Consider the following 27,921-nt stretch of genomic DNA (forward strand, 5'->3'; position numbering starts at 1 on the left):
ATGTTGTTTCAGCTGCAGAAGTAATTTGAAAAATGAGAGAGTATAAAGATCTACACTGGTGAAAGTATACAGAGTACAGTGTAATTGCTTAGTTAAAAGTACCACCTCTTTCTATATAAAGTTTCCAATCAGTTGTAATCACAGGTTTAAATCTACACTTCTTTACAAAAAAGAACTTGAGTACAGATGAAGGAAGGCTTCCCCCTTGCATCATCTCATCTGCTCCCTTCCTCTGTTGCTGAAGTGCTCCCACCATTTTGTGGCTACTGCCAAGTTTCCAGAGAAACTGGGATGCTGTTCAGGCAACACAAGCTCATGCTGAGGCAGAAAGCAGATGATGGGGGTGAAACCCATCCCTGGGCCAAGGTGGGGTCTGTGTTGAAGGAACTTACTTCACCGAGGCTAGCAGAAGTCCTGAAGAAGCAAGGTCAAAAGCCTAGACATCTGAGAAGGTTTGGGTTGCCTAAATTGATGATGATGATGATGAAAATTTTAAAGAAGGAAGGAGTGCCCACAGTGCTCAGCCAGTGCTGGCTAAAGTAGCAATGCATGGAAATACATCATAGTTCAACACTCCAGAGAGGAAGCTCTGTGGAAGAACAGCCAGTAACTGGCAGTAGCATGTGCTGGGCTTTAGTCTGCATGTAAAAGCAACAGGTAATAACAGCAAAGTCCACACACGAGTGGACTTTAAGGTAGCTGTTTCTGAAGGAACTGATTGAGAACATTTTTCTTTACCTGAAGCAGAAGAGGCTAAAAATGAAAGCCGAACACATCCAGTTCAGAGTGCAGCTTATGAAAGATGGACGCTGTTCACAAAATGTGGAAATAATTAGTAATGACTGAATTATTTTAAATACTCCAATCCTTACTTGGCTGCCCTCTTCTCTCCTGAGGGTGGACATTTCAGCCCAAATAGCTGAAGTCTGGCACAATCATAAGCAACTGAAAATACAGTCTTATTAACAGAATTAAAGAACAACTTCAAATATAGCTGTCACGATTCCACCACCCCAGAAACACAATAGTTACTACCCATGTGTCCTGGTTTCATTGGGATTTGGTTTCAGTTTGTGGCCAGCCATGGTGATCAAGGCCCTTAGCAGTTAAATCCAGGGCAGCTGACCCTGGCTGGCCCACAGGTGTATTCTAGATCATTGACATCAAGCTCACTATAAAAGAGAGGGTTTGCTAGGAAGAGGTGGGGCTCTTCCTGCCCTCCTTGCCTCTCCCTCATTGTGATTCCTGGAGCAACTTGCCAGTGATCTGTGGATAAGCATACTTTTGTCTGTTTTGTGTTGTCATTTATATTGATTTCTTCATTTCATTAAATCTGGTTAACTTCAACCTACAAGTCTCCATCCTTTTCCCAATTCCCTTCCCCAAATGAGGAAGGGACATTGGGTGAGAGAAAAACTGCTATTGTTTAGCCCTGGTGTGGGCTAAACGAAGACACCATGGAAAACAGGGAAGCTTTGTCAGCATTTAAAAAAAACTTAGTACTCTGTCTCTTATGTATATTGTTATGAACAAAGCAGGCAGAGAAAAAGTGCATGAAGAATTCATGCACGTCGTGGTCAACATCAGGAAGAATGACAGGAACTAAGTTCAGATAAAGCTGTAAATGTTAGTTAACACCAGAAAACCCAAAAAACTCCAAAGAGAAGCCCCAATAGGGGGCTTTTTAAAATTGGGTGGAAAAAGAAAGAAAAAAAAATAATTAGGCATTTTGATGAACCATTAAAAAAAAAGTCAAATCAGAAACATTATCATGATCTGTACTACAAAGTTATATCATGTTGTGCTGAAAAATAATTTGCACCAAGCATGCAAACTTGGATTTTTTCATCAAAAAACTGTTTCAAGTCTTTTGTTTATTTTATGGTATCTCCTTACTTGAACTTTGATTGCCTGAAGTCAAACATACATTCATGGAAGTGCCAAAAACTGAGTTACTGAATTCTACAACACTTGGTACAGCAGCAAGTATTGCTTCTCCCTCTGCTTGTCACTGCGTGGCAGTCCTGGCAGCTTCAGGGCTGCCAGATTAGCCGAGGCAGAACAGGAAGATCCAAATGAAACATGCTTTTTCATAAAGCACAGAATTCAACGCTCCACATAATTGTTTTGAAGGCACCTCTCCAGATCTTTTTTCCTGCACAATAACATACAAAGAAAAAATGCTTGCCCTGCCACTTCTGTAACATATCTGCCCAGCTTTCTGTGTCCAGTGGGGTACTCATATCGCTTGGATCCCATCTCCTGGTTAACCAAGCTTGTGGGACAAAGAGAGATGGTATGCATTGGGTTTTTTTTACCTGGAATGACAGAAATTCCTTAGAGGCTTTATTATTTCTCTGAACCCCCCTCTCCTCCAAGACTCAAGAGATTTTCATGCCATTTCTGGCATTCAGTGTTCACTCAAAAGGAGCACACATCTGCAAGGAGGACAAAGTACAGGAATCCAACAAGATAATTAACTAACATTTTGGAAAAAAATAAAGCAAACCTCCTGATACACAGAACATCATTCTAGTAATCATATTTCCATGAGATGCTAAATTAAGCCAACTCAAAGCTGACCTGCCTTGCAACTCAAACCAGCAAATTAAGCCTAATGTCAGAGAAGATTTTTTTATCTTTGTACACTTTAGATTTAAAAAAAACCTTACATATGTGAAATTAAATACAAATTTACTGCTCCAGACACCTTTCAGATTGCATCAGAAGCAACAGTTACTAATGGCCAGCAGCCTCAAAACTGTCAGGTGTGCAGCTGCATTTTAGCTCAGCACTTCTGACTGTTAAACCAAGGGGCACAGGCACAGGAAGGAATGACTCAAGAAAAAAAAAAATGCTAAAAAGACCACTGCAATTCCTCTCCCCTCCCTACTTCAATGATTTCCCTTTATAATGGGACAGCTTGCACACCATTACTGTGTTGCATTTATTCTGCTTGCCAAATGGCTTGCTGTAGACTCAGGTGTACGGCAGACATGAAATGCAGAATCAAGGGAGAGCTCAAGCCCTGAAGTAGTTGGGAAGTATAGGCGCAGGCATGAGCCAGCCATAAGAAATCCATCCACAACCACTCTTTCCAACAAGCAATCTCTGCTAAAAAAAGACAAAATTAGTACAATGGCTAATTACGCAATATCAAACCATAGGAGGCAGAGGGGCATTTTTCATGGTTTTTTTTGGAGGTGGAAGATGGCTAACATAGTAGAAAAAGGTTGGATTCACTGAAGAAATGGTAGTATTTCACCAGCACGTTCATGTATGCTGTCTGAACTGGACACAAGTGTTCACAGAGGATTTGGAAACATCACAGGCCAGTGAACCCAAGGGACCTATCAAAGCTGGTCCACCTCTTTTCTGAAGATATATGCCTTTAGAGGGAGGCCTGTAGAAGGAAATATGGTTAGAACAGTAATGAAGGTAAAAAATACTATAACCCAATAAGGATAACAAATAGATAAAAATATGTGCTTCAAAGCCACTCTAAAGGGTTGTTTGCTTTTTTTAAAAAAATGTATCTGCTTGCTGAAAATAACAAAAGAAAAATGACTGTACAGAAACTACTATACAAAGCTGCTCAAAATGCAAAATGCTACCTGTACTTCATACTTGCCCATTCTTCGAAAACTTTATTTACAGTTTCAGAAGCCCTGCTCCTTGCTCACAATAAGGATGGCCAAGTCTTGTCTCCATTCAATGCAAACAAATAAGCTATTCCTATTGTTTAACACATAAGACAGTAATATCAAGAAGTTATAAAACTAGAACTACATTGTCAGATACGGTACAAATATATGATTACACAGTTCCTGTCCAAAAAAATAAAATCTTAGAACACAGGAAGAGAGAAATACTTAAGTGTTAGATAAACTTAGTACACAACCAAACATCTCATCATCCACCCACCTAGAATTACTCCTCTGCTAAACAGTAGGTTTAGAAGTTAAGAAGCCTATATTCCCACTATCAGAGAAAAAGGTTCTTCAGTGTATTTCCTCTTTGCTTATGAAGATATTGTGCTGCTTACCCTCAGAAAAGTGGGGTTGGGGAGTTAAACAGTACAGTGGACACTCTGTTTGGAAAAAAACTCAATGAGAACACATAGAAATCAGCCCGGCTGCAAAGAAATTGCTGCATTCTGTCTGACCTACTCTGTCTCTCTCTCTGTTGTTCATACTATTTCTCTCTCCCATGCTTATCACCATATAGGAAATCCTGAGGTCATCAGCACGTGACTCATGGAACTTGTGTTCTAACAAGTACAGAAGGTCTCAGCATCAATGACATGTCCTTTTATGGAGCTGCTCTTCAACTTCACAAAACGTCAGAAAAGCCTGGCTAACCCAACATCTCATGTAGATAACTTCTCTGGTAGAATATGCTCCACAGCCAAATATAAGGGTGTTTTCATACTTTTTTTTTTTTTTTTTTTAAAATAGTCTTGCCATTTAGCGATAAGCACTGGATACTGCTGCAGTTCCCTCTTGAGAGGCGTTTTCACCCAAGCAATTATGATTATGCAAATATAGTTACTGTAGCTAGGTGTTAGATGGCCACATTTTCCATCCCGTTATTTTCCAGTGTGTCAGATATGTTGAAGAATGCCCTGCCTCCTTTCACTTCATTTTTTAAATTATTATTCTAAGAGAAGCAAGTATCAAGTATTTCTATTCCGCTTTCCAAAACAGCTTGAATTGTAAAAAACAAGAGGTGATTATTACTCTGATCTAGTCTGGCCTAATCCAAGATCTGACTCTTTGGAAGAACTTCAAGGGGAAAAAAAAAAACAAACATAAGTGAGAAGGAGAAAGTCTTAAACCCTGTCCTGCAAAATAGGAAACTGAGAATCCTTTACCATGACCTGGCTGCTCACCAGACATCAACCACCAGCACTGGAGAGAGCGAAAAGCACAAAAAGAAATTCTCCGTAATAGCACTGATGCAACTTCCTAACCATGACTACAACACATTATCTGTAATTTACTCTTCTCCTGCAATTGAGAGGCAGTCAGTTAGATGTACACAATTACAGTTATGATACATTGCTGCAATCACATAAGGCAGCAATATAAGTAAGACTAAAGGACAAAATAATCAGCCAGGCCTCCATCCATATCAGGCCCTAAATCACCTACAACTTTCAACTTTCAAAATAACTAGCACATAGCTTCAGGTTCTTTCAGACAAATATCCTCTTCCTGGTTTTCTGTGAAGTCCTCAGAGCTATGACTCTGCCCAGCTCAGCCGTAGCATTTCTGCCCTCTTTTCTCCCTTCTCAGGGCCATCTGTCCTGAGTGCATGACACCTTTCACTCAGCCACCCCTCTTAACACAGCCTTCATGCTATCTGAACACTAGACTCAGACAACTTGAGCCAAGAAGGGAGGACAGCCCAAGTCCATGGGCATCGCAGGCAAGCAACCAGAGCCCCAGGACAGGACCCGAGAGGTCACCTAGCCAAGGCACCAGCTGCTTTACCTACTCTTTCAAGGTTCAGGCGATGGAGTCCACAACTATAGAGTTGAGGGGTTTTTCTTTGAAGGTTCCTGTCCATCACCAGTACATCTCTCTGCTTTAAACACTTGCTGCTTCACCAACCCTTCATCACAGTCCAGGCTTTTGGGAACCTCATCCTTCCCGCTGTTCCTGCACTGAATCTCACAGACAGGTCCACATCTTCCTTGAAAGTTATTGCCCCAAACCAGATGCAGCACTGCAGCTGATCCCCTATCATCAGATTGTAAGAATTCACAGTCACATTTTTTCATCCTAATGTAACATTTGCCTTTTTCACAGCAACAAGGTATCATTGATGCATACCCAGGTTATGATTCACTATCCCGTCACCCAGGTCCTGCCAGGGACAGCTTGACACTTAGCTACTTAATCACATTCCATATTTGAACATTCCAGCATTCCTGCCTAAGCTTTTACCTTTTGCACTTGTCCACACTGAATCACATCTACAAAATAAAAAAAACCAAACAAACCAACCCTCCACACACCTAATCCCAATATACCACTTCAATTTCTAGACTTGTTTTCCAAAATGCTTGCAGCTCCTTCAAGTTTTATGTCACCTGAGAACTCAACAAGCTTCTATTTCAGCAACATCACTAGTGAAAATTCTGAAATGCAAGACAGGACACCCCATTCCAGATGGTCTTTCAATCTGAAAACAAGCCACCGATGCCTACTGAACACTGTACCAGTTTCCCATATGTTCTGCAATCAGATTTACAAGAGGTTTATATAGGTCATTTCTAATGCTGACATCTGAAAACGTCTCATACAGCAGTGTAAAGCAATCCTTACTAGAATGAAAACACAGGATATCTGCTGCTTCTCTGCTACCCACAAGACTTGTTACCCTGTGGTAGAAAGAACATTGCTAAGCCAGATTTTTTTTGTTGCTGTTGTTCTTGTCAAATCTTTGTTGGCTGATATGCCATTTGGTATCTTCCAGGTACTTTCAACAAGTCTGTTTTTTCTAGCACTTTTCTGGAAATTACCTTCATAGCTTACAGTTTCTCAGCTTCTCCTCTGCACTCTTTTAAAACTAGGCCTTCTCTAGCCTTCCAGAATCTCATTTATCTTCCAGGTCTTCCTTATTAGCACCTTTAAGACTCATTCACTCCTGTGAATGAGTGAATACTTACCGCTAGCCATACGGTAAGTATTCTCATGCATGCCTTGTCAGTGTCAACAACTACAACCTACTTTTCAACTTCAACTATGTCTCATAAACACCAAAATTCTTCTAGAAAGATGATTATGGCAGATCTTCATTTTATATCAGACTTTTCTTTTGATAGATGTTCTAGAGAACAGGGAATCATCACTGCAACATATCCAACTTTTTTTACAATTTAAGTTTCTTTATGACTTGCTCTTTTCAAGTGAGCATTCCCATGCATCTGTTAAGCTGCCTCCATTCACATGAATAGCTTTAAGTTATTTCTCTGATTTGAACAACTTTCACTTGCACCTGCTTAATATTTCCCCAGCTGTGCCTACTGTTACTTGTCTTCTCTTGGATTTTCAGGCAATATTTGGGGTCTTCTGGATCATCACCAATACAGTAGTTCCACCTATGAGCAAAAAATTTATTTTAAAAAATTATTTTCCTGAATCTGGAGGGAAGGGGGGGAACAGGAACAAATAAACCAGGAAGGATGGAGCTTCATGGTTCCCAATGCCAACGTCTACTACTTTACAGCAGACCTTCTATCCAGACCTTCTCTGTGAGATTTTTCTTCTCAGATTCTCTCAGCTGCCTTCCCTCCTGGCTCATTTTTGCCCCTCCCACGAGGTTTCTGGGGCCTTTGCTGCAGAACAGGGTCTTCTCTTTCAATCACCTCGATAGCTCAAAATGCTGACCAGCTTTATGTGCAGCTCTATTTTGGACAATTAATTCTTACTGTTTGATCTACCTAAAAGAAAACTGATTCGTTACTATATTTGCTCTGAGCGGTGGCTAGCTACAGACCTTGATCAACCCTCCTCTTCCCCAGGCTGCCATACAAAAGAGGTCTAGGCAACTAATCTGCAGTAAAACCTCTCCTGGTTACTGTAACGTCTCATCAATGCTTTGCACCACGTCTCTACTCACTTGTTTGCGCATCTTATGCTTTGATAAACAGCTCCTCAGAAGGACTGGGTTTTTGCTTTAAGTGTTCACTGCTGTTGTGGGGGACTAGCCGCTATCACAAAATAATTAAATCAATATAAATATAAAACGGCTTATATAATTTTTACATCTGTGTATTTACTTGAAGCAATACTCAGCTTCCTACATTGCTCTTCCTCATCAGAGAGGGATCTCTCACAATTCCATTACTCTAACTGAGAAAAGAGATCTGTATATAGGAATAACAACGTGGGTATTGTTATATCAGAGTTGTCTAAGTTTGCTTGACAAACTATAACCTGAAAAGTATCCATTGGTCAGCCATCTACAGATTACCGAAGTCACTTGCCAATTCTCCATCTTGATTAGTGCAAAGAAAATAAGTTAAAATTAACTATTTTCCTAATGCTGCTAATCTGTAAAAGCAATGGTTGTAGTCATTATAGAGGTATTATACAATTAGAAAAGGTGGCTACTCATATTCTGAGTTAGCACTTAAATATAGATCTTGTGAAGAAGTTTGAAAGGCCCTCTATTCCATCATGGATTTTTACTCTTTAGTTTTTCGTAAGAGGTACAAACACAATTTTCTCTATCCAGATGGATGTGACAGGCATCATCCTAGGTGGGATAACTTGCAAACACATCGTTGTACTTGCTCAGCAATATAGGTTATGCTGAAAATCACTGTTATAAGTTATTCATTACATCTTTAGTTTTATATATATATAAATATATATAAAAGCGCATGTGTGTGTGTGTGTGTGGTTTAAACAATCCACCTATACTGACTGCACTTTAAAAATGGATTCATTCTTTTTCTGACAATGCTGGGAAACAACTGTGTTTAATTCCATTTAAAAATGCTAGACAGTAAGAGCTGAACCAATCTAAAGCCCCACTCCCTAAGAGACAGTTGTGAAGGTATGTCCCCAGTGAGTACAGCTAAGGACTTCTATGCGATTCACGGGGAAGTGTATACCCACTTCTACTTCCTAGAGGGGAAACAGCAGCCAACTCACAGTCCTCTTCCAGGTCTAGCTGGAATAAAGTTACTGTGCAAACTTGTAAGTGTTTTAAGAGCTCTATCATTACTACCTACGACTTGGAACAAAAAAAGGTTCTGCCAATCTACTCATTTCAGAAGCTTTCATCTTAGTTAAAGAACAAGAGTAATCAGTGATCAGAAGCATTTTAATATGGAATTGTGCTTTCATTTATATAAAGAATTAAATCACCTATGCAATGACTAAGGAAACCATATAAATCAGGGTAATCAAGTTAAAAATTATAAGGGATAAGCACTATAGGAATAAACAACAGTAGAATTGATACACATTACTCTTCTGTTAAAAAAGTAACTAGCATAGCTTTTTGGAACTCTCTAGTGTTGTTATGCTCCAAAGGAAGTATTTGCACAAGATTAGTGTTGCAATGAAGCTACACAATTTTACCCTGAAACCTGCAGCTTTAGAGTGGGCCCCAGAGCTTTTAAAGTTATTTTTCCTTCCTTAAAATATCACCACGGTAATTTCAGTAGCTTCTGTCTCCTCTCTATTCAAATTACAAGAACGAAATACAACTCTTGCAGAAGAACCTTTTTTCCTTAGGAAGAGACTTTCAAAATTAGCAACCCCCAAGAATGTTCAAATTTTTATTCTGCCTTTTTCATTTATATCCTGGTTGTTTTTTGTTAGTTGACAGTTCTGTTTATGCAAGACAGTTTTCACACAGGTCTGATCCTGATGGCAAATACCACTACTGCCACTGAAGACAAGAGCACTCTGCGTCTCCCAAGATCAGCTCATCGGAAAATCGCCTTCTACTTGTCTCCACAGAAGCATCCTTCCAAATAAGACTCTTAAACCTTTTCCCTCTGGAACTATTATTTGCCTTCTCTGTAGAAGCAAATGGTTTCTGCATACTAATAAATAGGTAAGTGCCGTGCCTACCCCAACATCCCCTGTGCAGCCACTCCAGAGCTAACAGGTATTGCAGCACAGACTCTCCCCCATTTTGTCCTCCCTCTAATGCCACAGATCCCCATTCACCCAAACACACACAGGGTAACCATGGGGACCAGGATTTAGCCTACACCTTTTGAAAATGCAAAATCCAATATAAACCATTTATTACTGTAAACTAATCCATACAGCAACATAAGCAAACAATAAAAGTGCTAAAGCTTAAAGCAATTTCACATTCATAAGCTCATACTCAGCTTCATACTCAAGGTCAGTGCAAGTTGCTGTGGTCTGGAAAGGTTAATGTGAGCATGCCACGCCATGCGTGGGAGGATGGTAACCAAACCACACACATCAGCACACTTTCAAACTAAAGAGTGTCACTGCTAAGCAAGATGAGAGAGAGAAATACCACAGCGAAAGGGAACATTCCACAACTCCAATAGATATGAGTATACTAACAGTCTGCACATTGATAACAATTTATAAACTAATGACCGGATCTGCACCAGCTTTGTGGAAGCACTGCACTCATGATAAACATCAGTGTGAAACTTTTCAAACCAACAAACTAGCAGGACATCTCACTTGGCAAACCAGCTCCTTTCAACTACTCCAGTGACGAGAAGTACTTTAACACCTACGTTTATTATCTCGCCTTCATCTCAAAGAATTTCCCTTGCCTAAAATGCCATCTAGAGCAAAAACCTCTAGTCTAGTGGCACTTAGTTCAAGCCAGATACTCTGTCAGCATGAGCTAACTAAAACTTGTGTGAAGTACATGTTACCTGGTACCATGGCTATTCTGTAACACAGCAGTAAGCCTGCTCCAGTGAGGGCCATCAGACTGCCCTAATGTCTTCTCCCAGTTCAGAGACATCTTCTGACCATTCGTTGAGAAAGAATTCACAACAGTAAAATTCATTGCCACACAAGGAGAAAGAGGATAAACCAAGAGCACTTGGTGGACCACTCTAGTGGACACAGTAGCTTGAATGCTGTTTCTGTGTGGTGTGTCCTGTTGGCTAACTCAGGAGGAATAAAAGATACTGTTTGCAGCAGCTAAGCCACTCTGCAAAGGAGTGTGTGGGGCACTTGCACCATGGGACACCAGCCACCAGGCGTACTGGTAGAGCTGTAAAGTGCGTATTCCTTTCCATTACAACTGTTCAGCTGATATTTACTGATGTATTTCCAATTTCAGTGATAAAGTGGACTCCTAGATAAACACTAAGGTTTGATTTTCCAGAGTCAGCTGAAAGTGTGAATGCACCACATCTTTGAAAATAAACTCCAGAGCATTTTAAGTTGAATATGCAAGATATGAGGCCACTTTTGACAGAAAATGGCCAAATATACCTAGGGCCATGCATCTGTGAAGTTATTTCCACAAATGCCTCCTTGGATTTCAAACCTGCACTCCCTTCAAGATGAAATTAACAATTTGGAAGAAGTCATACTAAAACTTCAGCTAAATTTTTGCTGGTCAAAAATACAAAAAAAAAATCCAAATGAGATTTTTTTTTTTTTTTTTTTTTTTTTTTTTTTTACTTACTGCATTCAATATTTTATTTTCAGGCAAGCAGATTTATTTCAAAATTGCTTAACTTTGTTTATTAATTTCCTACAGGTTAGTATTTTTTTATTTCTTAGCAGAAAATAGTTCAGGAAAATGAACAGAAGCATACCTGAAGTAGTACGCTGAGCTTTCAAACCACACAAAATTGGAAAGAGATTTCCTAATAAAATATTTCACACTAGTGTTTCCTCACTAGAACACTACATGCCTTTGCTATACAACCAGATTACCTGGAGAAGCTACACTGCAATGAATGACTCCAGCTGACAGCGTTAAGCATAGTGCAGGAGTCCTCAAGAGCAAGGGCCAGTTTGCACAAAAATGCCTACTACCTCCCACTTCCAAACCACCGTAATTACTACTGTCTACATAAATCTATTTAAAGCTGGCTCATTAAATCTACAATGCATATTTGAGAACATTGAATGTATCTTAAGTCTTTCTCACTGTAGCATATTCAGTTTTATAGTGCACCTCATTACTCAGAATAGGAAGATATTTTACTGCTTCCCTATTTTTATACATTCATGATCAGTTCTTTGTGCTTGGAGATCAATTAGTTCAGTTATTTCTTACTACGATGAATTTTTGTCTTCATTACAAATGGAATCCATCACATTCAGATCTCATTAGCCACTTCTGCAACATTAAGGAAAAAAAAAAATACTCTTTCCAACAATGACAACTGATAAACCGTTAAAGGCTTCATGAAACTTAGAACATTAACTCAGCCTTTTATACTCTTGTAATTATTGTTAGCCCAATATTGCACACTAGTGCAATAATGGCATTTCCCCAACATTTACACTTACTAATTCACAGAATTCCTGCCAAAAAAGCACCAAAGCCAGAAGCCATCTCCAGCTTAAATAGAATATTCCTCTTTCTTTTTTTAGGGAAGTGATCATCCCCCTATACTCAGCACAGGTGAGGCTGCACCTCAGATGCTGTGGTCAGTTTTGGGCCCCTCACTACAAGACAGACATCAAGGTGCTGGAGAGAGTCCACAGAAGGGCAATGTAGCTGGTGAAGGATCTAGAGCACAAGTCTTATGAGGAGCAGCTGAGGGAACTCGGGTTGTTTACTCTGGAGAAAAGGAGGCTCAGGGGAGACCTTATCACTCTCTACAACTACCTGAAAGGAGGTTGGATCAAGGAGGGTGTTTGTCTCTTCTCCCAGGTAACAAGCGATAGGATGAGAGGAAATGTCCTCAACTTGCACCAGGGGAGGTTTAGATTGGATATCAGGAAAAATTTCTTCACTGAAAGGGTTGTCAAGCATTGGAACAGGCAGCCCAGGGAAGTGGTGGAGTCACTATCCCAGGAGATATTTAAAAGACATGTAGATGTGGTGCTTAGGGACGTGGTTCAGTGGTGGACTTGGCAGTGTTAGGTTAATGGTTGGACTCGATGATCTAAAAGGTCCTTTCCAACCAAAATGATTCTATGATTAAAAATTGCTTAAGGCAAGTCAGTTCCTGATGTATCTTTATTTTCAAGCTTTTTAATGTCCATCCTTTTAACCAACCTTAAGGTGATACATCTCCCATTTTTTTACCAAACAACATAATGCCCAGAAGAAGTTAAGCCATAAAAGCCAAGGTCCTATTTGGCTTCCCATACAACATAAGTTTCCCATGACATTACTCATAATTGTAGAGCTTTGCACAGGTGACCTAGAACAGTACTCTCCTTCCTCAGGAGAAAAAAAAAAAAAAAAACAAGAGTCTTTGAAACCAGTCTTGAAATTCAGCCTCTTTTACTGATTCTGTAGTTATGCTTCATCAATAGTTCACACACCTCCTCCATGACCTACAGTCCAGCAATATTTCTAAGTGCAGAAGCTACATTTCTCCTTCTCATGGCAGCAGTGCAGCTCCAGCTTCACTATAGGCACTTTGTACCATGACAGGGTGCTTAGGCTGCTTGAAAGCACATATAAAAAGACTTAAATAGGTTATGAGCAAGTTTAAACAAGATTTTACCCTGTTGCTAGTAGTCATGTTGATGAGATAATCGTTTATGACTCCAAGTAGGTATATGGCATTTTGTCAAGACATAGGACAGAAAAAAAAATAGAGAAGAGTGCTTCTATAATGTGCAGTCTCTGGTCAAAGAGCAAGTGATCCCCACTACCAGCTGCACAGAACAGGGTTAATTAAACATCTTGGCAGCATTTACAAGAACAAAATTTGCTATGGTTGACTGCTTTCTGTTGTCATGAATGTTCCATTTCTGTCACCAGACATATCAAGTATCTAATTCTGTCACCTTATTTATAAACCCGATTTGTCCACACTGAGTATTGACTAATCTGGTTAATGAGATTTAATTTAATCTTGTTTTTAAAAAGAAGTGGTATGACTATTCATATGACCACAAACCCTTAGTTCTTCTTGAACACTTTCTGCTGAATTCCCATAGCAGTTAAAATGGAAAAAAAACAAACAAACAAAAAAACAAACAAACAAAAAAAAACAAACCAAAAAACCCAAGAAATTACTTCAGTTTGGCCACTGACCACACTGAGAAACCACACATGCCTAGAGGAGCAGAACTCAGCCACTCTTGGCAGACTGCTACCACTGCAGTTACGTGATTAAAATGAGGGTGTGGGATCATCTTGGCATGGGATTTCCATGCTTATCTTACCGATATGGACTTTGAATATTGCCAAGCCTGAAATGAGATCAGTCCGTACCTATTCTTTCATCTGTCATAACTTTAAATTCAACCAGCATACACAGTACTCACATCTATTTCATCAATAAACCTCGAACTATTCAGATGGGCCAGAGTCATTTTAATCTCTAATATTTTTTTTTCTTTTTATATAAATTACTTCAGCCAGAATATACAACTGTCTTATTGTAAATACAAATTTACAGCCACCATCATTGGCCTAAAAAAAAAAAAACCAAACACAAAAAAACACAAAACCACAAAACAACTGATAAAACCCTCAAACTTTTTCCATTTCAGTTGCCAGTGACACAAAGGAATAACTGCCACTGTGTCAGAGATCTTAGTCACACAGTAATTTTTTTTTTCCACATAGAGACCATGAATTGCTGACTAAAATATTCACTGTGCCTCTCTAAGATCACAGAATCAGTCAGGTTGGAAGAGACCTCAGGGATCACCGAGTCCAACCATTGCCCTGACACCACCATGTCAACTAGACCATGGCACTAAGTGCCATGTCCAGTCTTTTCTTAAACACATCCAGAGATGGTGACTCCACCACCTCCCTGGGCAGCCCATTCCAATGTCTAATGACCCTTTCTGTAAAGAAATTCTTCCTAATGTCCAACCTGAACCTCCCCTGGCGAAGCTTGAGGCTGTGTCCTCTTGTCCTATCGCTAGTTACCTGGGTGAAGAGGCCAACTCCCACTTCACTACAACCTCCCTTCAGGTAGTTGTAGACTGCAATAAGGTCACCTCTGAGCCTCCTCTTCTCCAGGCTAAACAACCCCAGCTCCCTCAGCCGTTCCTCGTAGGTCAGACCCTGCAGACCCTTCACCAGCTTGGTCACCCTCCTCTGGACACGCTCCAACACCTCAACATCTTTCTTGAAGTGCGGGGCCCAGAACTGGACACAGTATTCAAGGTGCGGCCTCACCAGTGCCGAGTAGAGAGGGACGATCACTTCCGGCTGGCTACACTATTCCTAATAGAGGCCAGGATGCCGTTGGCCGCCTTGGCCACCTGGGCACACTGCTGGCTCATGTTTAGCCGGCTGTCGATCAGCACCCCCAGGTCTCATTCCACGGGGCCGCTTTCTAACCACTCTTCCCCCAACCTGTAGTGCTGCATGGGGTTGTTGTGGCCCAAGTGTAAGATCCGGCACTCGTTCTTGTTAAACCTCAGCCGTTGGTCTCGGCCCATCTATCTAACCTGTCCAGATCCCTCTGTAGGGCCTTCCTACCCTCCAGCAGATCGACACTGCCACCCAGCTTGGTGTCATCTGCAAATTTACTGAGGGTGCACTCAATCCCTACATCTAGATCATCTATAAAGATATTGAACAGCACCGGCCCCAGAACTGAGCCCTGGGGAACACCACTAGTGATCGGCCACCAGTTGGACTTTGCCCCATTCACCACCACTCTCTGGGCCCGGCCATCCAGCCAGTTTTTAACCCATCCAAGAGTCCACCCATCCAAGCCCCGGGCAGCCAGTTTGTCTAGGAGGATACTGAGGTCTAGACAGACTACATCCACAGCCTTGCCCTCATCTACTAAGCGGGTCACTTGGTCATAGAAGGAGACCAGGTTGGTCAAGCAGGACCTGCCTTTCATGAATCCATGTTGGCTGGTCCCGATTGTCCTGCATGTGCCATGTAATGACACTCAGGATGATCTGTTCCATCACCTTGCCTGGCACCGAGGTCATGCTGACAGGCCTATAGTTCCCTGGATCATCCTTCCGGCCCTTCTTGTAGATGGGCGTTACATTTGCTAATTTCCAGTCAGCTGGAACTTCTCCAGTTAACCAGGACTGCCGGTAGATAATAGAGAGTGGTTTGGCAAAATCATTTGCCAGTTCCTTCATTACTCTAGGGTGAATCCCATCCGGGCCCATAGCCTTGCGGGTGTCCAACTGGCACAGCAGGTCACTAACCGTCTCCTCCTCGATTACGGGGGGTTCACACAGCCCCCCGCCCCTAACTTCAGGCTCTGGGGGCCAAGTCTCCTGAGCACAACCTGTCTTGACATTAAAGACCGAGGCAAAGAAGGCATTGAACACCTCTGCCTTTTCCTCATCCCCTGACCCTATGCTACTCTCCTCATTCAGCAAGTGGGGGAGGCTCTCCTTGACCCTCCTTTTGCTGTTAATGTATTCGTAGAAACTTTTTTCATTATCTTTGACTGTAGCAGCCAAATCAAGCTCTAATTGAGCTTTGGCCCTTCTAATCTTCTCCCTACATGACCTGGCCACGTCCCTATAGACCTCCCAAGTTACCCGACCCTTCTTCCAGAGGAAGTAGGCTCTCTTTTTTTCCTTAAGTTCTAGCCTAAGTTCTCTGTTTAACCAGGCTGGTCTTTTTCCCCAACGGCTTGTCTTCCTACAGACTGGGACAGCCTGTTCCTGAATATTTAGTAATTTCTTTTTAAAGCACGTCCAGCCTTCCTGGACTCCTTTGCCCTTCAGGACCGATTCCCAAGGGACTCTGTCCACCAGCCTCTTAAACAGGCTAAAGTCAGCCCGCCGGAAATCTAAGGCAGAAGTTCTGCTCTTGCCCCTCCTTACTTCCCCCACTATCGAAAACTCTAACATTTCGTGGTCGCTATTCCCAAGACGGCCACCGACCCTCACATTTCCCACTAGTCCTTCTCTGTTCACGAACAAAAGAGAAGAGCTCATTATTTTCAGACACTATTGCTAAAAAGCCAAAATGCTGATTAATGTTTAAAAGAATCTAAAGTGGGAGGAACAGTGAAAATGGAAATAGTTTGAGGTTGGAAAGCTATGTGTTATGGCTGAGCGAGTCTAACAACCTGCTGATGTCAACAGCTGGAGCATCCTGTCTTCCTCCACCACCTGGCACCGCCTCTGGCACCTGTTAGATCCTGCACCAAGCTAACACAGCTTGCTAACCCAACAGAATGATAATCCAGCAAAAATAAAACCAGATCAAATATCTTTCTGCTGATTAGCAATTTTTTTCAGAGCCGTATGGATTCCAAGAAGTGCCAGGACTCATTGAAGCAGATGGCAGAGGCCTGCAATGCAAGCACAGGGATGAGACGGACTTGTCTGTTTCAGCAGCAAACTGCTGGGCTAGCGTAGGTGTAACGTATATTTTCACCCCAACTGTTTTTATCTTAGGCTGGAACATTTTAAGAAGTAACTGCGTCCACGGCTGAGGGCACTATGGGCAGCCCTGCTCCACCTCACTGCAAATAAAACTGACAGTTTAAACCCCCTCTCAGTGAGATCCACCAGTCAGTCTCCTGGAAGGGTATTTTAGCCAGAGGACGTTAACCTGCAGGGGAAAGGTACAGCTGGAAGGGGAAAGCTGGAAGTGGTGACTTCTTAAAGGGTGATAACTAGAGCTGCAAAACCTGTCAGTTACATTTCTATTTGACCCGAATGTAAGCTGACACAGGATAAGCATGCAAGACATGTTTCAGAGAGCTTCTTAGCCCCCACCTATTTATTCTCAGGGGTGGTGGGGATGCATTCTTAAAAAAAAAAAAAAGGCATTCTAAAATAAGTACATATTTTAACTCCACAGTCAGTGAATATACACAAATTCATATTCTGAGGTGGACTGAAAGCTGGTCGAACAGCCAGACCCAGAGGTTGGTGGCCAGTGGCTAGCGGTGTACCCCAGGGGTCAATACTGTGTCCAGTCCTGTTCAATATCTTCATTAATAACCTGGATGATGGGGCAGAGTGTACCCTCAGCAAGTTTGCTGATAACACAAAACTGGGAGGAGTGACTGGCATGCCAGAGGGTCATGCTGCCATCCATAGGGACCTTGGCAGACTGGAGAAAGCCTGACATGAACCTCATGAACTTCAACAAGGGGAAGTGCAAATGAGGATTGTCTCCAGAGGTCCCTTCCAACCTCAGCCAGTTTGTCATCTTTTTCTTAATCCTTGACTGTGTCCAAGCTATATTCAGAGAACAGCAGCTACAGCAGACTGCTGTGGTCTCGGAGCATGGGTAAGTGAGCTCAGTTCTGCCACAAGCGCAAGCTCTGGCAGAGAAACGCACTTAACAAGCCTTAGCTCTCCTGTATCCCCTTCTTTCATCAGAGGTAACACAGACAACAAAAGAGGTTGCAGAGTTGTCTCCATTAAGTTTTATTTGTTGAATGGCTTCCCAGGGTGTAGCACGTGCTCCACTAGCTACTGCAGCCATTTTAATCCCCTTCAGCATTGTGACAAATCTCGAAAGTAGCCTCAGTTAAGTGGAAAATCTCACCCCCAGCACTAAAGATATGACAGAGCACTCTGGGGCAGGTGATCTTGATGAAACAAAGTCTGGAGCTCATTTGAAAAAATGCTGGTCTGAGGTTTTACCTGGTCTACACTACAGACTTCTGGTGTAACTGAATTCACACAGAAAGTGGTAACATGGATGAGCTGCTCATGCTGCCAAAGATAAACTGCTTCAAGATTCATTTCAATCACTAGCTTACATGATCTACTCCAATGGATCTCATCTCTAGTGAACTTGGTCTGCAATACACTGCTCCTATCAAATGCTCTTTTTCCTCTTTGAATTCAGTTAATTCCCAGATGTGAAAGTAATGGCCTTCACAGTAAACATGGCCACAAGCAACTATGACTGTAAGTTCTTCTACCTGTTCCCCACGTTGTGACAGCAGTGATCTTTCATCTCTCTGGAGAGAGAAAGAAATCAGCTTTGATGATCACCTATAAAAGCTGTTTTATCTTATTTCTGGCATCCTGGCTATGTACTATTGCTCTAAGAACCAGTTCACATTGACTACCAGATAAATTATCTACATCTCTGTCAATCTGCATCATAAATATGAGAAAAGAGAAATGGCAGCTCATGTTCATTGCCACCCATGGCCATTGCCCCCATCCGCTCCTGACAGTTGATACACAGTAGGAAAAAAGCCAACAACATACAAAAGCAAAAAGGAACCGAGGCACTCTATAGTATAAATCTGTCTCCTACCTCCGCTCGACCTTCGTAATATGTTAGCATAGACTTTGTAAGTACAAAAAGTCTCTCTTTGTAGTTTAAGGGAGAAGTCCTCTTCTTCTGCTGGGACCTTTTAATCAAAATCTCTTGTAGGATAGTAGTCGTGTTCATTTCAGCCACTTGTCAGCTCTGTTTCTAGCCATTGAATATCAGTTCCTGTGAAGAGGAGAGGAATAAATAATTACGACACCTTTGGAAGATCACAGAGCTGGAGATTTCTGTAGTAAAAACAGCTTCTACTTATAAGTGAAACTGCCTGAATATACAGAAAGCTGGAGCTCACCCTAACCATCTGGAAGTTTACAAAAGTTAATTATTAGACAAGAAAGTTCAAGCTTTGCTCAGCTGAGGGCTGCACTGACATGTTCCCAGGAAGCCAAAGCTGTACCTGACTGGGATGAAATAAGGGACACTGCAGCCCACATCACAGAAAATATGGGTGAGAAGTCTGAAAGGTGCTCCAGGCAAACAGCAGTGTACAACTGCTCTTCACCACAAAGCCCTGATGTGGATCAAAGGTTTAATTGCTAAGGTCTGCGCATATATAAATGCTATTTGCAAAAAAGTTCAGTATATAAAATTGAACATCGATCGGTAAAAGTAATTTTGAAAATTCACCCCAATCATATTAATGAAAATTTTCAGGCACAAATGGTCATTCAGATGTCAATTTGAGAACAGAGAATTGAAGCTTATTTTTCAGAAAGTGCTAAGTATATGCCCTCTGTCTTCTATTTAGAAAGACATCATGCTGCCCATCAATAATCTAAGTAATTTACTTCTGACTGTTCTGGTTGCTCAGTAATATCAAGCTGCTTTAAAGTTTTACACCATGATTGATACCTGTAGGACAGGCTTAGGAGTACCTAAAAACGAACGCACCCACAGTTACTTTGTTTGCAAATCTGGCTCCAGCATCCTGCCAGAGACATTGCCAGGCAATCTCTCTGATCTCTGCAAGGATAGCAGCTTAAACACAGGTGACCTCCTCCCTCATCTGCTCGCTGCCGCCCCAACGCGCCACCCTGCCTCATGTGGGTGTGAGCGTTCCTTCTGCTGGGCTGGGGGCGAGGGAAGGGATCCAACCAGATGTTTCATCATGCAGCACAGACGGTTGCCTGCACAGACTTAACACATGAGGTGGCAGGAATGAAAGGTGTGGGAGAGGTTGTGCAGAAGATGTTCCAGAAAACGTTTTCCCCCATTACCTTTCCCTTTACCAGCTTTCTGCCAGACCTGTCCACTGCACCGCCCAGTTGCTGCCTCAAGCCATGCTCTGAAGCCAGGGCATGCTGCAGGCACAGACCTTAACCCCAGCCTGGGCTAGAGCAGCACAGCTGTGGGCTGAAGCCATGGCTTGAAGAAGGAACAGCAGCATCTGCTGAAGCACCGGTGACCAGAACTATCGTCTCAATTATGTGTATGTGTGGAGGGGGCAGGGGCATACCCCAAGCCAAAGCCCTAGATAATCACTGCAGATCTCTGTACCAATAGGAAATTTCCCTCCAACCTATTAAAAAAGAAAAATCTTTTCACTTCTCACAGGGCTTAATTTATGCACCTATTTACCACTTAGAGTATTTCAAAATTCACCAGGGAAATGTATATACATTTTTCTCTGCAGGCAACATAATTCCAGCATGGAAAAAATAGTGCATTTCATAGCATTGTGCAGAGAAGCTTGAAAAGCCACAGCCCTCCTCACAACATTACCTTACAAAAGTAAAGTTTAAATAAAATTAAATGTAAACAAATTCACTTTAGTGCCTCTCCTTTTGCTTTGTGCCCAAACACGTCATTATTTGTTGTGACAATAGATGACATTACACCCTTTGCCTTCCACTCTAGTCCTGATACCATGTTTCACTCCCTGTTTTGGCCAACTAAGCTCTCGTATCCTACACTCCTGCCACTTCACACAGCTGGATGTAGTTGTTCACTGCTTTAAGATATCCTTTTCTTTTCAAGGTATATCTCTGCATATGCTAAAAAATTAGTCAGTGGTTTACATGGAGCTACAAAATAAGACCAGGTTAGGATACGTAAGTAAAAGACTATAATAGGATCGGAAATGGTGATTATTATGAGTAATCTCTGTTTTTCCTCTTCCTCTGATGCACGTACATGCATACATTTCGCTGGTCATCTGTCACATTGCATTCTTGGGAAGAAGATGGATCTGTTTGAATTAATAATTGTCTTGAGGGCATTCTTTAATTACTCAAGCTGCCAAATTCTTTTTTATTGCCCTTCTAAAAACGAATTGGCAATATTAAAGGTAACTGTAGAAGGGAGGATACTACCATGAACTGAAAATACAATCATTGTTCAAAGAATTAAAAGTCAGTATTAACCTTCAGACCAGCTTAAAATACGTGAAACTATAAGGGTCCCCATCACGGGCTCTCCCACTCAAAACAAGCCTTCTGTTCTCTATAGTGCAAATTCTCTCTTGGCACTTAAGAAAAACATAATTATTATTTGTCTTAGAAATCGGTGTCTCAGAGATCCCCATAGTGCTACAGTAGGGAGCACAAGAAGGACTCAAAATTAACCATGATTTCAAACCTTAATACTGATAATGCTAAAATACTTCATTGTCCTGCCAGCCCTCTTTGGTCATATTAACATTATACATGAAATAAAACAATAATCCTTTTGACAAAATTATCATTAAAAATAAAAACATTAATAACATAATTGGTCAATGTCTGCACCTGGTTGCTACACTGAATTGTTGCTGCTATGGAGATCTCTGCAGATAAGAACCAGTTTCCCAGGTCAGAAGATCAGCCTTTGAATCTGCATTTGGCCACAGAAACCTGTTTTGTTTGGGTTTTTTTCCAAGCCAATGTCTCCAGCCACATTTCTCTTTCCATAAGTAAGGCTCAGGACAATTGAAGGTTCACCTGTTATTCTGAAAGTTCCTTTCCAAAATTGCAATACTTCCTTGAGAAGCACCTGTAACAGCCATCCTTACCTCTTAGCAAACCTATACATCACTTCTTTTTCTTCAGTAGAGTTTTAGAACTGCACTTTTCCCTCCAAATATTCCACTGTTCCCAGCCCATCCCTCAGGACATGAAGCTGTTTTCATGACACATTGTTATCTTCTTCAAAACAGCTGTGGGAGTTTCGTGCCCCCACCCATCTAAACTTTTCACAGTATCTCCTGCCAAGGACTTGCCCTGTTCCCTGCCAACCTTAGTTACATGATAACAAATACGATCTAATTTGCAGAGATGCCGAGTACTCAGAATTAGGACTGAAATTAGAGTTACAGACGCTCAATGTCTTTGAGGAGGGACAGGGGGATGCAACATTATCAACTTTAAGCATCACAAAGTCTGCATCAACTTGCACTGATCCATCTTCACATTTTACAAATATTCACCCGTACAGCCATGAAGTCACCACACATCTTCCTCAAAACAAATGAAAACAACTACTAAGACAAATCTGTTACTTTGTACATCTTGACCCATATTGAATTAAGTTTTTACTTGTAGACAGAGCTTCTTATGCATGCCACTTTTCCTGGTTTTCACTGGGGAAAACTGAGGCACTCAGTGATGAGGTAACCCCAGCAGTTGCAACACTACCCATATATCTCCCTGAATCCCACTCCCAGCTCCTGGATTTTGTTTGTTTATTCAAACAATTAGGCACCGTAAGCCAGCCCGTAAGCACATGTAATATTCAAACTGTTGAATAAATGGATGAAAGTCCCAGTGGAAGTTCTAGTGAGTAGAAAAGCGCATCCTGATCTGACACGGGCTTCTTTGATCCAAATGCATTAAGTAATTGTCACCTTTTATGGCACAAAGCTTTGTAGTGCACAGTCATTAAGTGGTTCAAAAGAATAAAGGCATTCTGAAAAACACATTTATCGTAATGATATCAAACAAACACCAACAGAACACATTCATCTGTCACTGAAAATAAAATTAAAATCAAGCTGGAACTCTGTTTTCTGCGTTTCAACCCCTCCTTAGTGATGGTAACATTTACCTAGGAATTTGGGTTCTCCCATGCAAAGTCTTAATGCTGAGCTGATGGGCTGCTATCTAAGATAGAGAATCCCTCTAAGAAATTGGCATCCTCAGCTTTGTGACTTGGGTTTTATGCATCCTGCACAACTGCTCTTTTTCAGATTTTGGGCCCATTAACCCCAAACTGGTAGCAATTCCAGGTCTGTGTCTTTAACATTGAAAAACATATCATCTAGTGCAGTACATTAATTAAAATTATGTAATATTCACAAATTCAATTTTTAAAAATATCAAAATGTCAATTTTAAGTATACAGGTGGTATCTTGTAATTCTGACTCAAATCTGTAACTCTTCCAGAATAGATATATTTTTTAATTAATTCAGATCAATTTGCTGATCAAGTTCATAATGTGTCCCTGCAAACAGCTGCAGTGGGGTAAGTGAATAGGCAGCATGCTGCAGCTCTGAGTAGAAAGCAAAAATAGCACAGAAGGAAGAAGAAAAGGAGAACTCCTTACCCTGTTTTTTCTGCTGAAGCTGCTGTTGCTTTATCATGAAACTACAGCGTTACATGTGAAGTTACTTACATGAGTATCCAGCACAGGCTTATTTGAATAATTACTACTCAGTGTAAGCAAGGATTGCAAAAATCTGCTCTTGTGCTTCAAATGGTAGAAAAGTCTTTTTGCCCCACATCTAAGGTTGCAGATTCAAATTCCAAAAAATAAAAGACAACTAAATAAGAGACAACTGCTATTAATTCCTGTTCAAATGGTAAATTTCACAGAAAAAGAAATACAGAAAAATATACTTAGCATAATTTGTTTTAATTTTAAAGTTGGAACTGGGGGGAAAAATACTATAATGATACCTGAAACGTATCATATGCCACAAAAACGAGAAGTAAAAAATACTTGGATTTGCTTTTTTTCCCCTCTTCTCATTTTTTTTAACAGCAGACTCTCAGAAACCACTTCTATCATATGCAAGCTATTTTTTTTAACTGAGAAATGCAATTTGGGGAGGTTACTTTCTAACAGATTTCAAAATTACACCCAAAGGTTTGCAAAACCCTAGTCTCTGTCCGAAAGTCAGCCAAAGAATAACTGGCTAATTTTATATACAATCAGACCCTGTGAAAATAAAATTCATATTTGCCTGCACTAAATTTAGGTTAAAAAGTAAACAGGCTAAGGGGTAACTCAGTGGCAACTCTTTGACTGGAGATTCTCTGAGACAACCATGTCATGTTGCAAAATATCCTTTGTTCAGTTGAAAGCTACTCACGTACACACACAAAAGGAGTATTTCTCTGCAACTAGCACAGGTTTTCCAAAATTCCTGGGAAACAGGCTCACTACATTTTACAAAATACAAGCGTTTGTTTCCTTTTAGCATTATAACTTAGGTAGCTGGGATAAGTGAAGAAAGCACTGCTGAAAAAGTGACAGTCCCTCTTAGACAGGGTCAAGCTGGGATTGAGGTGGTTCATCACACCAAACTGGATGATCAACTCATCAACCATCACAAAAGAGAACTGGAGCCAAAGTGCACAGACAGCTCAGGAAAAATGGTAAGAGCAGCAAAAGGGTTTCTTTCCCCTTACAAGGATGAGTTCAGATTTAGGAGAATGACATGTATATGTCTCCAAATGTTTGTAAACTCAGCTATTGCTCTTTATTGTGACCTCCTGTAAGCAGTACACTCCAATGACTAAGTTATCCTTTCACAGCTTTATAGTGCACCTTCTTCAATTCGCTCACAAATAAATTATTTAGGAAAGGAACCTCTGCTTTATGAAACAAAAATTACATTATTACCGTCCATGATGTAGAAAATATGTTGACACAGGCATTTTTTATTTGAACTATTTACTGCTAACTTTGAGTTAGCAACACTACACGATACCATACAAAAGATGGACTGATCAATTTTCACTATCCTCAGCAAGTTCTTGTATTTTTATTTATTCCTCTAGAGCTGAGTTTATGTGAAAGAAATAAGAAAAGTCACAAATAAGCTCTGCACTACCTATAAACTTGCAGTGACTATTTTGCCTTCAGTTTATTCAGATCAAAACTCTCTTCAGCATTTGTAATGTTCTTTGCTGGAAGAAAATAAAGCTGAAACTTAGTTTGGGACACAGGAAAGCAAGGTACACCAGATAAAGTAGCGAAGTCCAGAAGTTTTCTCAGCCTACTGACCTTCTGCACACTCAGACACCTCTCCTTTCTAAAGATAAAAAGCTTTTGAATGTGTCACTGCCTCAAGAAATAGTATTGGCGATAGAGCAGGTATTCAGCTCTCACATCATAGGCTATCCCAAATTTCCCATGCTGGTTTTGTTAGTCAAAAGGTATTATGAGTTCATCTTGCAATTTCATCGAAGACTAGAAAGCCGTCTTCATTTCTCTACTGAAGAAAAACCCACTGCCCAAGAGCTGCAAATCTTTCTGAACATGAACTTGTTCCCCTACTGTATTTATTGCCTGCAAAGTGTCATTGGGACGGCTGTAACATCTCCAAACCTGTGGTTTTACCGCTCTTCCAATGCTTGTGAGAAGTCTTTGTTGTTCTTCACCATCATCTATATAGATGAGTTTAACCCCTACCTTCATCCATCCCCTTTTCCTCACAGAGAATAATAATATGACATGAAAAGCTGATGGTTTATGTTGTTGGGGGGGAAAGGTCTTTATCTGTCTATACATATACAGAGTACTGGTAATTCATCATATTCATGGGAAAGATAACTAAAAATGTATGCAAAGTCATACCCATAAAACTTTTAACAGTAAAAGAATCTAAAATACTCTGCCAGTCTAGTTGTTTTTAGAGTTGAGAAAATTAGATAGTTCTGTAACCACATAAATAACATGGCTTTGCATCACCCTCTGCTCTACCCATATGCAGCAGTTAATGGTTGCTATTATTCCCATAACAACACTATTACCATTATCTACTATTGTTAAATCCCACTCCAGCATCCAAAGTTACCACCTTATTTTTACTGTAGACTATGAAAAGCTTTCATCGTGACCTACCACAATTGAACAGTGCTTCCCACAGAAGAAAACAGATCTCAGGACCTCTTCTACTGAGAGCCTGTGGTTTGGGGCTCACCAGAAGCCATATGCAGTCTAACATAAACTAAAATATCCTGTCTGTCAGCAGGGGTTACTGCATTCACAGAGCTTTCAGGCAAGAACTTTGCATATTTGGTGGCCTAGCACATAGGCAGATCAAACTTGACAAGAAGATAAACTTATCCCCAGCTGGGCCTTCTGACAAAGCCTCCTGCAACAGCCAGCAAAATCACATGTGAGAAAATTAGCTGTATTTTAATTATCACACATTTGATTCAGGCAAAGGAAGATTAAAATTAGATAGAGAGGCAATTAAAAAAAAAAACCAAACCAAAAAACAAAAGAACAAACCCACGACTTCACTATCTTTTCAAAGACTTCTTTTTGAGGGTAGATTTCTGAATGAGGGAAGAAGTGCTGTCACAGCAATGAATTTAACCAGCCGACTGAGGATGCTGTCACTAACTACACAAACTGCCTGGTGTGGCACTTGTTGCCATTTCTATGATGCCTAATCTACACTGTTCAGATAAGGACCAAATCCAAGCCTCACTAATATTTTTATGCACTGATATTTGAAATTAACCCTTAGAAGGGACACAGCAGATTTTCCCAGGTCTGAGCTTTGTTGCTAAGGTTTATTTCTATTTCTAAATACCAGGTATAAAGTGCAGCAAAAATGGTAAACTTCATTTTCTGTTGCCATACCGCAGCTCTTATCAGCTGTAGTGCCATCACCAGGACTTCAAGGTGCTGTGAGGAGTTTGACTGCAGCTGGCCGAATCACAGAATCAACCAGGTTGGAAGAGACCTCAGGGATCACCGAGTCCAACCATTGCCCTGACACCACCATGTCAACTAGACCACGGCACTAAGTGCCATGTCCAGTCTTTTCTTAAACACATCCAGAGATGGTGACTCCACCACCTCCCTGGGCAGCCCATTCCAATGGCTAATAACCCTTTCTGAAAAGAAATTCTTCCTAATGTCCAACCTGAACCTCCCCTGGCGAAGCTTGAGGCTGTGCCCTCTTGTCCTATCGCTAGTTGCCTGGGAGAAGAGGCCAACTCCCACTTCACTACAACCTCCCTTCAGGTAGTTGTAGACTGCAATAAGGTCACCTCTGAGCCTCCTCTTCTCCAGGCTAAACAACCCCAGCTCCCTCAGCCGTTCCTCGTAGGTCAGACCCTCCAGACCCTTCACCAGCTTGGTCGCCCTCCTCTGGACACGCTCCAACACCTCAATATCTTTCTTGAAGTGCGGGGCCCAGAACTGGAGACAGTATTCAAGGTGCAGCCTCACCAGTGCTGAGTACAGAGGGACGATCACTTCCCTAGACCGGCTGGCTACACTATTCCTAATAGAGGCCAGGGTGCCATTGGCCACCTTGGCCACCTGGGCACACTGCTGGCTCATGTTTAGCCGGCTGTCGATCAGCACCCCCAGGTCTCTTTCCGCTGGACCGCTTTCTAACCACTCTTCCCCCAGCCTGTAGCGCTGCATGGGGTTGTTGTGGCCGAAGTGTAAGACCCAGCACTTGGTCTTGTTGAACCTCATGCTGTTGGTCTCGGCCCATCTATCTTACCTGTCTAGATCCCTCTGTAGGGCCTTCCTACCCTCCAGCAGATCGACACTCCCACCCAGCTTGGTGTCATCTGCAAATTTGCTGAGATGAGGCAGATCATAAAGAGATTTGCTTTTTCACTTGTGCAGCATAAAGGTCTGGTGAAGAATACTACTTGCACAAATATAACTGGCTCTCATCTGACAGAGAAGAGATAAAAGGCAAAGCATGAACAGAAAGAGGTCAGGGTCTGAACTGGGAGGTGGTATGTGGTACACTGGTCCTTCTTATGTGTGTGTATGCACCTCTAAGAGACAGTCCTCTTTGTTCTGGCAAATATATTCAAAGTAAAGTTAGAGAGGAAAATGGAAGAACTACCTCCAGACCAGTATGGCATTG

The 27,921-nt window shown here is 41.3% G+C and overlaps 1 protein-coding gene across 1 annotated transcript in view; it reads right to left on the reverse strand.

The window, feature by feature from the left end:
• The window catches only part of TEC (tec protein tyrosine kinase), a 56,381-nt gene that overhangs the window by 17,504 nt on the left and 10,956 nt on the right, over positions 1-27,921 (reverse strand). Inside the window, exon 2 of the mRNA XM_068402601.1 lies at positions 18,853-19,035. Coding sequence (XP_068258702.1) covers positions 18,853-18,990 — 138 coding nt within the window. The 5' untranslated portion in view covers positions 18,991-19,035. The remainder of the gene's footprint in view (positions 1-18,852; positions 19,036-27,921) is intronic.

The sequence above is a fragment of the Nyctibius grandis genome, chromosome 6 (genome assembly GCF_013368605.1).
Source record: "Nyctibius grandis isolate bNycGra1 chromosome 6, bNycGra1.pri, whole genome shotgun sequence".
In the NCBI taxonomy this organism is placed as follows: Eukaryota; Metazoa; Chordata; class Aves; order Nyctibiiformes; family Nyctibiidae; genus Nyctibius; species Nyctibius grandis.